Below are 17701 nucleotides of genomic sequence, written 5' to 3'. Positions count from 1 at the left end.
AGCAACTGCGGGATCCCAACTGAATACGTAGAAATAAACCTATCCTTTGTTTTACAGCTTCAAGCAAAATCCTTTGTTAGTTTCCCTCCTATATTACAAAGTTCACATCGTACCTTAACGACTGCAGGGTTTGTTCTGATCCTGTGATTATGGTTTGCATGGTTCTGGGTACTGAGACCACTGCATTCATTATAACTTAGCTGAGTATTGGCTGGTGCCAGTAAGAGCTTCTTAAGCTAGAAACATATCAAGGGGAAAAGCAAGAGAAGTTATGCATCTTTTAAGCATCTGAATAAGCTACTGAAATTTTAAACTTAAAATTAATTAATTTTAATTATAAACATTAATTCCATCACTCTCTAATTATATTCACACCTCGGCACAATAGTGCTAAAGGAAACATATTTCGAAAAAGAAAAATTTGGCATTACACTACCAACTGTGAAAGTATGTCCTTTCCCTACATTTGAGACTAAGTGTTGTCTACGTTGACTTTTTTTTAAAGATAAAATCAGGCAAAAGGATCTTCCTGAAAGGGTTTCTAAATACCTACTAGATGAGAAATGCTGCCTTGCTAAATGAGGAACAGGGGACTGGGGACTGGGGACAGAATCTATGTATTCTGTCCCCTCAATAACCCAAATGCATCAAGTGAAAAAATATATACAATATTCCGCAACGCTTTGAAGGATATTTCACAATCCATTTTAACTTTACCGATTCAAATATTTGTGATGAAAGTGTGGCTATCACTGAAAAAGATTTGTAAGTAGATAGAGTCGGGAGATGTGATTCTGGTTCACGCAAAGCATTTACTCTCTCTTTTTTTCTGGAGTTTATTTATTCATTGTTAGAGAGATTGTGTGTGCACACGTGTACATCAGCAGGGGAGGGACAGAGAGAGAGGAAGAGAGAGAATCTCAAGCAGGCTCCGCATTACCAGCGCAGAGCCCAACACGGGGCTCGATCTCACAAAGCCATGAGACCATGACCTGAGCTGAAATGGAGTCAGATGCTTAAACCGACTGAGCCACCCAGTCGCCCTGTCATTTACTCTTTCTTGACCCCTGTTTCTTCATTTGACTTGCTGGCTTGCTGGGACCTCCCTGCTTGGACAGGCAGGATGACCCTGAATCAACAACTCCTCCTAGTCGAATCAGTTATGCGGATGCAAATCATCTGATATCAATGTAAAGCAATCAGAGAAATGGAGAAACGGGGTGTGTGTGTGTGTGTGTGTGTGTGTGTGTGTGTGTTGGGGGCCAGGTAACAATTACTTATGAGACAGTTTCTTCTAAACCAGAAAACTCAAAATGCACAGGCATACGAATAGAGTCTCCATATGTTTACATGGAGTGCTTTCCACATTTAAAAAACTTAGAGATGGGAGAGAAACAACCTCTAAATGGCATGCCAAGGAACATTATTAAAGTTTGGAGAACAGCGTTCCATAATTTACATAGTGTGGTCTTACATCAGATTTATGGCAAATGACAAATGGCTACCATAGATGAGAAGGTAAACTGTGTCTTAGAACTAATAAAATTCTGGTCAAGCACTGCATCGAAAAGAAAATTTACTCTTCATTGCCAACAAATTCACTCTTCATTGCCTACCATAAATTTAGGGAACTTAGGTTGCAAATGTGCTATTATTTTTCAATCTTCATAAGAATTATGGATCTAAAACCTTAAAATATTGCATATCCCTTTTTCTACCTTTTATTTCTAGAATCACAGGCATAAGAATAAAACTACAGATATGTCGATTATTACATAATTTATGATGGTGAAAAAACAGGACAAAGACCAAATATCCAACCATAAGAAATCTCTTAATGAATTAGAGCATCCCCAAACAGTAAAGTCATGTATAACACTAACAGTTATGCATATCTAAAATTCATAAATATGATGACAGATCTTAAAACAAGAGGAGATTTCAACCTTTTTCATATTAGAGATTATTTGAAATCACAGGGTGAATTTTTGGTGCATTCATTTCGGGTCGTCAACGTCTTCTAAGTTTCTACCACGAACATAAATAATGCTAAGAAATAACAACACACACACACATCCACAGCCATAGACAGTTAAAAACAAACTTCCGTAAGCCTACGCGAAGACTGTTAACGACCAACATTCTTAAACACAAAATCACAAGAATTTGCAGCTCCGAGTGTGCTCGGGAATTATTTTGGCATCAGTCTAAATTAAAAACCCAAACCTTATTGGTACTACGTCATACCCACGCAGCGGGTAGCCAGAGGCAACTCCAATTCCCGTTAAACACTAGGAAGGGTTCTTACTAGAGACGTCTCTTCTGCCTCCTGAGGCGGAGGGGTGCCGTCAGGCATGGAGGAAGGACTAGCCTCATTCTCAGTGGTCACATCTCCATCTGTCAGCGCATCAAATGAGGGCAATCCGTCTTCATCCACAGGGAGACTGTCCAGTGTCTCTGTGAGGACTGCTAGCAAGTTCGCCTCGTTCTCTTCATCTATCTTCTGCAAAAACGGAAAAACAGACGTCGTGATGAGCTGACGTTGGGCGATAGGTAACGCCATCAATCAGCATAGGCGGATCATGTTTATCCAAATGAGGAAACTATTCGTGAAATTTTGGAGGCTCATGCCGGAATACAAAAGATCCTGTCTTCCTCAAACTCCAAATTCACTTTGGGTCTGAATCCGACAATTAACTGATACCTCTCGGTGCCAGTCTTTGATTGTTGAGCTGTCCAATTTAGCAATTTATAGCATCAGTGCTTATCACGACTGGGTATGACTCCGTCTTGCTCGCACTTTCCCCATGTTTATGTCTTGTTTCCCTAACCAAAGGAGAAGGTCTAGAGAATCTCTAGAACTTGAGAGCATTTTAACCATCATCTATTTCATCTGCGGATGCAGTGTTTCAATCTCCTGTACAGGCAAAATGTTTAGATAACCCTCAGTCTGAACAGCACCAGAAACTGAAACGATACCAAGAGGAACTATACACTTTCATGGTTTCAATTATAATCTCATCACCGAACACTCCACAGCCATTTATTTCCCTCCCTGACATCTCTCCCAACATTAGTCATAAATCTACCACTGCCCGCTGGACATTTCTACCTGATAATGGCTCCCTCATCCTTCAAAACCCAAACTCAGGCCCTTTCACAACCAAACTGCTGTTTCCCTTGACTTCCTGAGTTTGGGTAACAGTTCTGCAGACCCAAACTCTAGAACTACCCCGAGTCTTCTTTATCTGGTCAGTCATTAAGTAGAGTCTTGCTTTGTAACGTCTCTCAAATGCATTCATTTCTTGCGGCTGGGGTACTAGTCTAGTGCAACATTACTCTGAATGGGGGCTCCTGAAAACATATCCTAACTCGTTTCTCCAACTCCCACAATCATGCCCATCGACACACCCTTGGAGAGTTAAGCTTCAGGTATTCATTCCATAAACATCTGCACACCTACAATACCAGGGCCATGCCTGGTGTTAGAGGTAAAAAGAGAAAGACCAACCTTTGCCCTCATAAACCTTCCAGTGCAAGGGAAGAATGTGTACATAATGCATTATAAAAGATGATATTTATTTCAGGACTCTGCACAAAAACTTTCAAGATCTCCCAAGTTGGGGCTTATACACCTTGTTTAGAGGAAAATGTGTTATACCCCATGCGCCTGGGCAACCAGGGCCAGTGCTGGCACACGGTATCATCATTGCTTCCTTGCTGAATAATTCCTTGATCTGCATTTAGTACCTAGAATGTATGTTGTGTAGATCACTTTTTCCCCCTTCTTTTTTTTTTTTTTTTTAATTTTTTTTTAACGTTTATTTATTTTGGAGACAGAGAGAGACAGAGCATGAACGGGGGAGGGGCAGAGAGAGAGGGAGACACAGAATCGGAAGCAGGCTCCAGGCTCCGAGCCATCAGCCCAGAGCCCGACGCGGGGCTCGAGCTCACGGACCGCGAGATCGTGACCTGAGCTGAAGTCGGACGCTCAACCGACTGAGCCACCCAGGCGCCCCACTTTTTCCCCCTTCTGATAGCACGTCACATTGTTTGTCCAATTTGACCTGCTTCATAAATCTTTTTTTTTTAAGTTCTGTATGCTATGACATTAACAATATCGGCTAAATTATCCCACACAGATTCTATTACAAAAGGCACCTAAGCTACTGACATCTAATGAAGCCAGCAGTGCCCACACGTCCTTTCTCTCGAGCACTCAACTCCAGTTAATTGACCTGACAAAATTACAAGAATCACAGAATAAGACAGCTAATCAGAAAATCAAATTGTATTACTAGAGAAATTAGGCAGGCCTTTATCACGTATACATTCTATTTTCACATAAAAATTGTTTTCCTTCATTACTGAGGAGTCCCCCACCCAGGAATAAAACTACAGACTTCTTTCTCTTTTGGATTCCAGGGCCCAAAAAGAGCCATTTGTCCTCACGGTGGATTTCACTAGCATTTCTTACATTTGCATAATGTATCTCTCGAATGCTCCTGGACTTAACGCTATGAGTCAAGTGGTTTTGGGCACACGGGGTAGAATGACAAGTCTCTGAGTTTGAAGACTCCAATGCAGGAGGTAAATCCTAATCAGAGGGGTAAAATGTTAACTCCAAAATGGCACCACTTCTTCCAAAACTGACCGATTCTTCAAAAACAAATTGCTTGATTTAATAACAAAACATTAGTGAGCATATCCCCCAGCCTCCATTCTTCTGGATCTGTCCATGTAATCTGAATAATAAAGATACTGAAATGATTGTCACTTATTTTCTGTCCAGGGTCATAACCTAGTGTCCAAAGATTCCAATCTCTCCTCTTTTAATTTAGATTCCCCCACGTACAAAAAACCAAATTCGGGTTATTAATCTGTCCTAAATAGAAGTCACATTTAAATGAAATATATATTATTTTAAATCATCTAAAATCACGAGACTTACATTAATGTAAGTGTATGCATATTATCTAATAAAAACAATCTTTGAAGATATCTCAAGCACACACACACACACAACTCAGTGAACTGGGCTTCTTTTCCAGGTATCCCAATTTTCAGAAAGGCTTATTTCAATGGCGTTCAAAAATAGCTCAAGAAAAAGAGTTAAGAATGTTTACCAATAAATGAGTAATTTTGTTTACCCCGATTTAAATTTTGTGTTTGGCTTTCCAGCAACACTACAAGCCTCTATTTGCTTTCAATCACACAATACAATAGCGCCTTAGTTCCGTCCCTCGTGTAAACAAACTACAATAATTCCAATCAAGTCAGAATGACAAAGAACACTTAAATTAACTAGTTTTCTCCAATTTCTTTAATAAAGCCCGGGTGAATGTACATCAAAAACAATGGCAGAAATAGTGGAGCCTGATAATGTCATAATTAATTTACAAGATCTGATTAAACCACAGCCATTTAAATTCTCTCTACTGGAACCACAATGGGAGGGAGGGTTGTGGGACGGAAGATTGGCAGTGTGTGTGTGTGTGTGTGTGTGTGTGTGTGCGCGTGTTGGGGTAGGTAGCTAGGGCAGGCTGGTAGTCAACCAGTATGGACTGTAATCGTTATTTAATCCGTGTTCATCAGAAATGATTATTAAACCTCTTTATTACCATCCCTGAATGTGGGTGACTCAGACAGGTGCTCGGAGACCATTTAATCAAGTTGTTCTTGAATTATGGAAGAAGAAAATGTTATTATTTCAAATTCTCCATGTTTTGTCTAATCATAGAAGACCGGGGGGAAAATTAAAATATTTATTGATGACATTTTCGTTTTGAAGCTCAACACATACTCCTGTATATAAAGGTGAGTGGACATTGCTCCTCACTGTGGCAATATCAATTAGTTTAGCATGAGTTTCAACAGTCACACACTCCAGAGAAGGCAATGGATGTGACAAAAAGGATTCTGGTAAACAATTAATGTCACTTCCCATTATCGCTTCGGTCCCAATTTACAGAGCAAATAAATCAAAGTCACTGCAGATGAAGCACACTGGCCTCCTAACACATGCCTGTTCACAGGTGACGGGGCATGGAAATACATCAGGTTGTAAAGTGACTTTACAAGATATCCCTTCAAAGACTCTGCTCTGCTACTGCTTTCTAATCGCTTGAAATTACCATTCCTACAAAAATACACTTATGAGCTCCATATAAGTCAAGAAAAGAAAAGCAGAGAGTGGGTCACCAGTTCCGTAGCGATCTACAACTACACAGCTGAGCTCCGTCTTGCAGGTGGTAGCAGAGAGATAGAGAAAGGAAGGAAAGAGCCCAGGCCGATGGGCATTTCCGCAGGGGAGCTCTGTACCTATCAGGCAGCTCTTCCCATGGTGGGTGTCAACCTTGGGCTCTCCTTCCGCAAGTCTGGTGCTATTCTTCCGGCCTGAACAAAGGTCTGTGTGACTGTGACACTCACTCTCTAAGGGAGCTCCAGGAGTTAAGACGCCTCGTCAACAAAAACTCACTCAAGTTGTAAAGAATTTCCAGTGACAGATGACAGGCGTACACGTATACTAACAACCCAACATTTAGAATGTTCAACAATTCCGAAGCGTTCGTCACCAACAAATGACAGTTCAACACACTCCATCAAACCAGAAGTTTCATTACGATCGCTGGTTGGGACTGCTGGGTCCCCATTTGACCCGCACTAAGTGTGAACTCGTTCAAAGGGTACAGTTAAAGGAAGGTCGATCCTGCTCCTTCAAGTGCTCAAAGTCACCTCGAGACTGCAGTTTGGGATCCAGTACATCATATCTGGGCCTGCTTCCCTTGTGAGCAGTTGGCAAAAGGATCTTCCAACTGATTACACATGGTGGGGCAGACATGCATTCAGCTTGCCCGGGTGCGGAGAGAGTGACTAAATCTACTAAATGAAGGAGGAAATGAGGGACTCTGAGATGCTCACCGACACCTGAAGGGAGAACTGCGAAGCGAAAACTGCATGTGGTATCCCAAAGATTTTTAAATGCAGGCTATTATGGAAGGACCATGCCCTGCTTATGATAGTAATTTTTTCCACATCTTGTAGAATTGCAATTACACTCTGCGTCCCCAGATTCTCACACTCGCTTGATCTCTGTTTGATAAAAATAGTTTAATAGCCATTTAATCACAGCTTCATTATCTTAGCTCTCTTAATGCGAATTAGGCCAGGAGAATTCTTGCCTCCTCATTATTCAAATCATCAATAAGAAGGAAACAGTGGGGTCTCCTTATCATTCATTAATCAGTTTCAGTATCTTAGGTACTGTTTACTCCGAGATCAATCTATGTGAGGGGTCACTTAACCTCTCTGAGCCTCTATTTTTTTTTTCTATACAAAATTTTAGGTCATTATCTGCCTAATTCCTATTACAGAATTTTTTCCGCACTCATGGTTAATAGGGAGACAAAAAGAATTGATAAAAGCCTGAGAATTCTTCAAGAAGGTGCTCAACAAACATCTCCAGTGTATATGCCCATCGTCTTGATTGCCCATATTTGAATTTCATTCTTTGAGCACGATCTACCACCGACTTTTAGCACTGGGCCAGCTTCCTCCCAAATACCCAGCATGCCTTGGGCTTCCTCCTTGCCCCATCCCGCTGATTTGGAAGCAGCTAATGAAGACAAAATTAACTCCTCCTTTAAGTGAGGCCTAATTAGGAAGGGAAATCTGCTAGAGTAACATCTGGTAATGCATTCTGAGGCCAAATATAAATGACATTTTTGGATTATCCACTATCTTGGATTATTTGTCCCACTAGACCCCAACTGGGAGTTGAAGTAAATAAATGAAAAAGTGACTTTTAGGATAGATTCAGGGGTTCAAATAAGAAATACAATTGATCATAGGAGTCCCTTTCCTGGATCTTCATACATAAAGTTCTGTACTTCTGTTTCAGGCACAAAAAGACAAAAAAAAAAAAAAAAAAAAACTTTTACATGTATAATTTTTGGTTTTAATGTATAAAGTTTGATTCAAGATTTGCAAGAAGCTGAACTAAAATTTTAAAAATAATAATTTCTTCTTTTTTGAAATGAAATAAAAAATAACAATTCAGACTTAGACTACTGAATTAGACTTTGAGGTTATTGGCTTTTTTTTTCCTTTAAAGCATTTTAATCAGGACAGATCCCACGTCACTGATGGTTTGTTGTATGCATCCGCTCTGAGGGGTCTGAGCCTCTGCTGGAGAGGTTAATATTTTGAATAGTCACTCTCAAACAACTCTCTTTCTCTTTTATACTTTTGTATCTATTCATTTCTCACATACTCCCTGAGAATTTGCTTATTCCCCTATTTTATTCCCATAAGAGATAAGATAAGCACATTATGTGACACTGTATTTGCTCTGTTGGATGCCAAAGTTGCTGGAATTTAAAGTTGTACTGATACAATGGTTAATAGAAAGAACACAAATTTTAATTTCACTGTTTGGGTAACTCTCCATGGACATATAGGCTACTTAAAATATCATGTATGTAGGGGCGCCTGGGTGGCTCAGTTGGTGAAGCGTCCGACTTCGGCCCAGGTCATTGATCATGCACTTCGTGGGTTCGAGCCCCGCGTCGGGCTCTGTGCTGACAGCTCCGAGCCTGGAGCCTGCTTCGGATTCTGTGTCTCCCTCTCTCTCTGCCCCTCCCCTGCTTGTACTCTGTCTCTGTCTCCCAAAAATAAATAAACATTAAGAAAATAATTTAAAAAAGAATACCATGTATGTAAACGTGCCTATAGATACCATGCCCCCAACACAAACACACAAAAGTTTGCATCTCAAGTACACATATTTAAAACAGAATCCATGTAGATGTGCATTTCAATCTCTTAAGTGTATTCTCCTATATTCCATTGCAGTTGACTACATATGTGTGTAATCAGCACATGTACTCTTCCTCCCGGTTATCCACTATAACTGAGGGAAGCAATGATCAAAAACTGAAGACAGTTCCTGTAAAAATAAAACGAGAACCAAATGAAAATAAATATAAGCAAAACTGAAGATTTCCCTCCATAGATATGTTTACACCTGTGGGAGTCTAGTTCGTTTTTGTTAACATTTATGATCCTATTTAAGCAGCCAAATAATGTGTGTTCACATCGGTATTAGGCTCCATCCAACCTATCAGCTTTTAGCACACATCCATGAGTTAATAAGCATGCCCCCAACATGTGGAATTCATTATTCTGAAGAGGTTACATGAGCCCAAGGTGGAAATACAGACGTTCAAGAGAAAGGCTTAAGAAAATCTTGGTTGAGGCTTCAAAATGAGCTATCATTTGGAAGGGGGGAAGGAAGATGTTTCATGTCCATTTCTCACCACATGAAGAGGAAGCAACCACGTGGGACTACCACACAGGAGGCTTAATGGGCCTGTAAAGATCTAGTCCGGCACTCAATTTGTTCCCAGGTTGAAGAAACAGGGCTCTGTGTAAAGGACACCAGAGTGAAAGTCAAGACTTTCAATTGACCCAAGTCCCTTCTGCACCACTAACTAGTTACACAGCCTCAAGTGAAATGACTCAATTCTGGCTGCGGTGCACATGCCCAAACAATAATCTGGTAGGTTCCCAACTGGCTCCGCTGTTTTCACCCTTGCCTCTTGCCTCCCCATCCCAATAGCCCATTATCAGCACAGAAGACAAAGGGATCCCTTTTCTAAAAAAATATTGATTTATTTATTTTGAGAGAGAGAGGGAGAGAGAGAGCCTGTGCACCTGTGAATGTGCAAGAGGGGGAGGGGCAGAGAGAGAAAGAGAGAGAGAGATTCCCAATTCACTGACAGCACAGAGCCTGACACGATGCTTGATCTCACCAATCGTGAGATCATGACCTGAGCTGAAATCAAGAGTCACTGCTTAACTGAGCCGCCCTGGAGCCCCAGAAGATGAAGTGATCCTGATAAAATCTAAGTCATGCCTGCCCCCCTTTGGATGTGGCCCTCCAAGGCTTCTCTTTGTCTCTAAAAGTTAAAATCCTAAGAGTGACCTAGTAGCCTAGGATCACCACGTAATTGAGCACCCAAGCCAGAACACTCTTGAGCATGTAAATACTCAATCACTGGGGTATTAACCCAGACTATCAGAGTCTGAGATGTATGGTTGATTGCCCTATATTAGACCTACATCATCTGACCCTGTCAATGCCCCCATTTATCTGTCTCAATCCTCTCCAACGACTCTGATCTTAGTACTACTCTACAGAAATGCCAGGCATTCTCCTGCTCCAAGGCCTCTGCCCCTGCCATTTCCTCTTACTAGAAGGCTCTTCTACCAGATGGCCACAGACTTGCCCCTTCATCCCTTCATTTACCCAAAAGTCACTTTCTCAGTTGGACCTTTCCAACTACTCCGAGCACGTTCTATCCATTACCTTAATTTATTTTTCCTTTTGACACTTTCTTCTATAACTCAACTCAATATATTTTTACTGACTTACCGTGTTCCTAGTCTATCTAAAGTAGAAGCACCGTGAGACCTGTCTGATCACTACTAAGGCACTTGGCATATAGTAGATGCTTATTGAAAATGAATAAGCATCACAAAGAAAATGTTGAACCAATCCTAAAAATATAATGTGACTTTTCATTTTCTTGTTGTTGTTGTTGTCATTGTTGTTCATAATTCCCACCTTTTCCCACCCCCATCTAATTAAACGGTGTTCGTCTTTGGCTACAATTTAAAATTAGCTTGCATTCATTCTCACACATCAACTGATAGGCCAAACAGCCAATATTTTCTTAGTGGGAGATAAGGAAATTTGAACAGAACTACAGAGGGGCGGATTCTGAATTAAGCCCCAAAGTACTGAAATTGTATGAGTCAAAATAATGGACACTTTTTGTAAAGGAAGAGGTGGGGATAGGTCTTGTAAACAGAGAGATTAATTCACCCCAACTCTGGTGTTTGGGAGGATCCTGGAACGGATCATCAAGGAATTAATTTGCAAAATTTCCAAAGAGCCAAGATGGTTTGTGAAGAGAAAATCATGCCAGACCAACTTACTATCTGTCCATGCAGAAGCATCAGGCTCACTAATCAAGAGAAAACAATGGATGGAATCTATCTGGACTAGGGAGAGCTTCTTTATTCCTTACTGTATAACACACTCATCGACAAAGTGGGAATATATAGTAGCCAGAGGCTTTTTGGAACTGTAGTCCATGGAGCTGTGGATGTTAGTGCAAGTGCTATAAGGACTGATAATAAACGCTGTAGTATATGCTATATTTATGTATTTATATAATTGAGCTCATATAGCAATATAATTAGTTTTTAGAAAGCGACATGCACACTCAAATGTGTTATTTCTCCCATCATAAACACAGCGGAGACCACCACTGCATTAACTTGCCATGCTGAATCACTTTATGTTGGTCTCAGGATTTAAAAAAAAAAATACCTTGAGAAGTGAGGGTGAGCAGCTTAAAACCTGGAGCCATTTACAAATACTCGTTTCTATGAAGCAGGATTTTCTCAATCCTCTTAGATCAAAACAGAGTACAAAATAATCAGTTGCTAAGATTGATATAAGATACCGGTCATCATCTTAAGCCTCAACTTCACATTTTTTTTCTGTTCATTTGAATAGTTTCATAAATACTACTACCAGTACATTTTATTTTATTTTATTTTATTAATTTTTTTTTAACGTTTTTATTTATTTTTGGGACAGAGAGAGACAGAGCATGAACGGGGGAGGGGCAGAGAGAGAGGGAGACACAGAATCGGAAACAGGCTCCAGGCTCCGAGCCATCAGCCCAGAGCCTGACGCGGGGCTCGAACTCACGGACCGTGAGATCGTGACCTGGCTGAAGTCGGACGCGTAACCGACTGCACCACCCAGGCGCCCCAGTACATTTTATTTTAATAAAAGAAAAAAATGCTATGAAGTGGCAACTGACTTTTGCTGAGTGCTTCCTACGTGCCCAGTGCGGAGTTAATTTCCCCGTACATACTATTTCATTTAAACCCCCCACTGACCCTATTGGTGGCCCTAAATCCATGCAGCTGATAAGAGGTAGGGTTGGCTATCAAACTAGGTATATCTGATAAAACCTTGTTCTCACTCCCTTTCTTTATATGTTGGAATTTTATGACCGAATTGATGGAACAAAAATGAGAGTGGGCATGCGCTAGTCTAATCTACATTCATATTAGAGGATACAAAATGAGTTAATTATCAACAGATAAGAACTAAGGTGGGGAACCGCAATTACATCCCCTGACGGCCTTCCACGTAGAAAGAGGATCTGGCTTTGAGATTGCTTCTCAGTAGTTATTGCTGGCCCAGTGTTCCACGGAGCTTATATCTTCAGTCCTACTGGGTGGGATCCATCCTTCTATTAAAATGTTCTTTCCCTTTCCCTTCATTTCTTCATATCCTATCCCTACCTCAAAGCCTATCTATCTTCAAGCTCCTAAAGCCTTTGTAAGAGTAACACGGATCCCCAGATAGACATACGGATTCCTAGGTCTCATCACAAACCACTACATCAAAACCTCTAGATCAGGGTTTCTCGACGTTGACACTCTTAACATTATGAGCCAGATGATTTATTGTTACAGGCTGTCCTGTGCATTTCAGGATGTTTCACCGCAGCCCTGTCCTCTACCTATTAGATGCCAGTAGCATCTCTCTAATTATCAAAATAGTCAAAAACGTCTCCAGATATTGTCAAACATTTGCCAGGAGGCAAAACTGCCCCCAGTTGAGAACGTTATCCCGGAGGAACAGTCCAGGATTCTGCAGTTTTGATAAGCACCCCAAGAGTTTCCGAATCATGCAGGTCTGGGTAATTTTCTGTTTTGTGGCCGTTGAGTAGTGTATAGATCAATTTATGACTGGAATTTATGACTCCATGTGCACTAGACTTATCCCTACTAACACAGGCAACTCTAGCAGCTCTTAACAGTCATTAATAACAAAGTTTTATTTACTCTATGTGAATTCTTATCTCCAATATCTTACATTATGTGCCCAGATGTTTTATAGTCAATGCTTCCTTGTTGATTATAACTTACTGGTTATTTACTCCCGGAATTTCTTTTTGATTAGTCCGATGGCATTTCACTCTTTTTATTGCCAATCATTCTCCTCTTTCTTCAACATATTCTTACCATCATCATTATCATAAAGTTCATTTTGGTTTTGTAGTCTCTTTGATTACATAGACTACATGCTAACTGGTTCTTGAGGGTTTTCTTCTATATAGTTTCACAGAGTTCTGAAACACTTCTAGACTTCTTAAGATTTTTTACAGCTCAAGAAGTGCATAAAAGCCCTATACAAGTTTTATGTTATTATGACAGAGGCGGTGAGGCAAAATATAGACTCTGAAGTTAGACCGCTTATGTTTGGATCCTGAGTTCATCACTTACAAGGTGCGTAACCTTCAGTAAGTTACTTAACGTCTCTGTGTCTCAGATTTCATGTCGGAGAAGGGCGTTATAATAATAAGACCTCAGTTGAGGGCTTATTTTGAACCAATCCATGAAAATCATGTAGCACAGTGCCTGGTAGATAGCAAGGACTATCATTGTCATTATTATAGTCCTTATACACTAGGTTGAGTTCAAAATAAGTGACACACAAAAATGGATTTACTGGGAAAATACTATAAGGGAGAGAACATTGAAAGTGGACTGAGTTGGCACAGGATACGAACAAATGAAGGGAAAAGGGAAGACCATTCTACACAATAAGCCTACACAATATAGAGGTTTTAAGCGTGGCCTCAGAATGCTCAGAATGCTCAAAAATCCTTACAACTGGTGTAAAGGTCACTGTCTACCAGTCACTTGTTAAGGCTGATATGTTGGAGTTAACAGATGCAGTTTGACATAATCACTGGCTGTTTGCGTGTATATCACATGGACTGATCACCTGAAATCCATACCAGGCTGAACCATGATATCCTCATTGGATGCATCCACCATTCACGTACACACATGCAGACCTATATTATATTTATGTACATATATTTTGATTACTTATACCTATTTATTGAGTGCCTACTATATGCTATATAATCTGTTTTCTAGGAACCTACGTTTTACTTTGGTGGAGGCAGGAAGGCAGATAATAAACAAATGAGCCCTGTCCAAAGATAGATAAATAGATAGGCAATGTATACATACACATATAGAGAGAAATAATATAGAGTATATAATATAGTACTCTATAACATAGAGGGTATATAATATATGTACTCTATAACATATAGAGTACATATAATAATATATAATTTCATACAATTATTATGTTATTATATAACATAATAATACGTTTTGCATATATATACACAAAACATAACATAAGAATAGAATATGTGTGTATGCATACTTGATAGCAAAATATATACATCCAATAATGTTTATGTATATATACTGATATATACACAGAGACAGACAAGATGATAGCATTTGAAGTAGCAAGCCGTAATAGAATGTTCTAGGCAGAGAAAGGAAAAGTATAAAAGTCCTGAGCTGAGACCCTGCAGTGAGGAAGACATTAACATTTTCAGAGTTTACATATTGGTATAAGTGGGAGGGAAGTGATCTTGAAAATATTTAACAAACATTACACACGAGCACTGATCAATCAGAACAGCGGCACCAGGATGTCAGAAGAAGGCCTATCCTATAAACGACACATAAAATTTTATTGTGGCAAATTAGCAGATTATATTAACCCTGGGCATAAGCATGTTTTTTAGGCTGACTCTGTAAGACATTTTGTAAGAATTTCCCATTACAACCAATAAATTCTCTATACGATAGTGTATTTCCTGTCCCAGAGAAGTGCTTAGAAGGTATTATTACACAGGCCAATGCTATTGGCTCATGAAGGCTTAGCACCCCAAGATGGGTGCAAACCACGCAGCTGCAGATCCCTGGCACCTGGACGTACGTGGTACATTAAGGTTGGGGACGCCAAGATTCAGGCGACATCAAATGATCTGATTACTTGCAATAATCTGGCAATGGCATTAAAATGAGAGAAAATTGTCTCAAGGTGGTTAGGAGCTATTCAGAGGCAAGGCTGTCCTCTCTGTGGGGACATCTAGGGTGAAGGAAATCAGTGTGCTTCCTGGTAATCCTCTGTGCCGTGCAGGGCCCTTCCCCCAAGAGAATAGGAGCCATTTGGAGCCCGGGATTGGGTCTTCGACTCCTTGAGCAACTTCCATTTCCTACTAAAGTGTTCTGAACAGAATAGTGGGTTGTCAGTAAATACTTGTCAAACGAATACAATATGAGCAGTCTCAAGGACTTTGTATCTAAGTATTCCACACGGGTCTAGGTTTCCAAAGCATCTGAGTAAGGCTGCAATCTCCTAGGATTTAGAAACTGAGCTTCTCTTAATACCAGAATGAGTATACCCTTCGTGAGGAATCTTTAAATACTTTATACTGAGTCAGTTCTTGATGCAGAATCACTCATGATTCTCAGCGATTTGCATGCATATGTGGTGAACACACACAGTAGGGTAGCATATGACACCCAGTTAGACTAAGTGGCTAATAACACACAAGGGGACATTTATTAAAGTGACCTTGATCACTGGATTAAGGAAGCACAGGTGCCTGTAACAACGCGAAAATGACAAAGGAAGTACAAACCAAACTGGATAAAAATTCAAGAGTTACAGGACAATAAAAGGAGAAAAAAGTCATTTAACAATAGGCTCACATAATGATAGGATGTAGTCACTGAAATACTGAAGAGGGAGAGCCAAAAAGTCAACTCATCCAACTGTATGATTTTTTGGAGATGAGAAGACAGATAAATAAAGTGTTAAACAGACTTTCTCAAGGTCAATTCGGAACTGATCTAAATCTGCATTTGTTTGGGGCCTATGGGCTCCCTAGTCTTTCTACTAGGCCATGTTGCTTCCCTGGAGAATAAGAGGAAATACTAGCAAAGAATCTTTCTCTTACAGTTGACATTTTTCTTCTTTAGGCCTCTACACTGTTTAGAATATTGCACATGGGAAGTTCCCAATGCAGACCTCTCTAGAAATCCTGGACTGTAACAAAGTTCCATGTTTGTGTGTAACGTTCTTGAAAATAGGAATCATGTGCATTTGTGCCTAACCTTCTTGTGTGTTTGTGCATAACCTTCTTGAAAATAGGAAGCATGAGGGGCACCTGGGTGGCTCAGTCAGTTAAGCGTGTGGCTCTTGACTTCGGCTCAGGTCATGATCTTACAGTTCATGAGTTCAAGCCCCACATCAGGCTCTGCACTGACAGCACGGAGCCTGCTTGGGATTCTCTCTCTCTCCCTCTCTCTCTGCCCCTCCCCAGCTTGTGCGATCCATTTCTCTCTCAAAATAAATATACTTAAAAAAAAAAAAGGAATCATGATTTGCACATCAAACTGTCATCAAAAAACATTCAATATTTGTTGAGTACCTACTGTGCACTAGGCATTCATGACACTGATCTAGCAATGAACAAAACAGCTAAAACTTCCTGCCCTCACAGAGCTTTATTCTAACAGGAAAGGCAGATGGTTGACAAAATAAATTACTGTAAACAAAATAAACAACTGTGAGGAAGAAATAAACGGATAAAACAATACAAAGTCCACTTTTATTTATGGAAAGTCAAATATTTTTTAAAAATCTGATTTATTTAGGGAAGCAGAGCACAGATATTTTTCTTAGAAAAGGGGTGGAATAACTTAGAAACACTTAAATCCCTAAATTGTTGAAAATATAGTTTCTTAGTACAAAAACTTCACGCAAAGAAAAGTTTCCTGCTGACCATCTTTTATACCAAGCGGAAGATGCCTATAAAGCCACGAGTCTCTGGGGCGCCTGGGTGGTGCAGTCGGTTAAGCGTCCGACTTCAGCCAGGTCACGATCTCGCGGTCCGTGAGTTCGAGCCCCGCGTCGGGCTCTGGGCTGATGGCTCAGAGCCTGGAGCCTGTTTCCGATTCTGTGTCTCCCTCTCTCTCTGCCCCTCCCTCGTTCATGCTCTGTCTCTCTCTGTCCCAAAAATAAAAATAAACGTTGAAAAAAAAAAATTTTTTTTTAAAAAAAGCCACGAGTCTCAGTTTTGGCTACATATTAAACTTAGGTGAGCATTCAAAAAATTATTTATGCTTGCCCTCCGCTCCCACCCCTAGCCCAGAGCAATTAAATCAGTCTCTTTGGAGGACGGACTTAGTATTTTTAGAAGCTCCCCTGGTGGGACTCTAATGGCAACCAGGACTGAGAATTACTCCTATAAAAGAGTGAATGGTAGAGTCTTTGAGGGAAGGTGACTATATTTGCCATGATCTGTCTTATGGGCTAAAGCTGAGACGGCTTTCCCATCAGGGTAGACCAGCTGTCTCACATTGAGACACCTGAAACCCGTGTCTTCTATCATAAAATGTTAGACTCTGTATGTTCCATCTTCAGCTGGTACATATCAAGGCAGTCCTCTTTACTATGAAGGCTTTCTTTCCTGGGCCCCAATTCTTGCCTCAATTACCCTCTTGTAGCCGGGAGCTTCGACCTTTGAACCCCTTCATTTGTGCCTATCAGTATCTTTCTCCAATGCTTCCTTCAGTACTTATAAGTCCCTCAAACAGATCTCTTTGGCAGATGGCAGGGACACCTACCAACCAAGACCCTACCTACTATGACCATAGGCTAGTCAGGCTACGAAAGCTTGAGCTTAAAGGAAGACGACGTCCAGTAGAAGCCACACCATGA

The 17701-nt window shown here is 40.5% G+C and overlaps 1 protein-coding gene across 3 annotated transcripts in view; it reads right to left on the bottom strand.

Moving 5' to 3' along the window:
• PPARGC1A (PPARG coactivator 1 alpha) overlaps positions 1-17701 on the bottom strand; it is a 462659-nt gene that overhangs the window by 41316 nt on the left and 403642 nt on the right. For all 3 annotated transcript variants that reach the window (XM_043572870.1, XM_043572869.1, XM_043572871.1), the window contains exons 3-4: positions 2309-2503; positions 114-236 (exon numbers count right to left, since the gene is read on the bottom strand). In XM_043572870.1, the coding sequence (XP_043428805.1) occupies positions 114-236; positions 2309-2503 (318 nt within the window). The remainder of the gene's footprint in view (positions 1-113; positions 237-2308; positions 2504-17701) is intronic.

This window comes from Prionailurus bengalensis, chromosome B1, assembly GCF_016509475.1.
Source record: "Prionailurus bengalensis isolate Pbe53 chromosome B1, Fcat_Pben_1.1_paternal_pri, whole genome shotgun sequence".
NCBI lineage: Eukaryota > Metazoa > Chordata > Mammalia > Carnivora > Felidae > Prionailurus > Prionailurus bengalensis.
The sequence above is the reverse complement of the archived record's forward strand: the minus strand, read 5'-3'. Positions and strand labels throughout refer to the sequence as shown.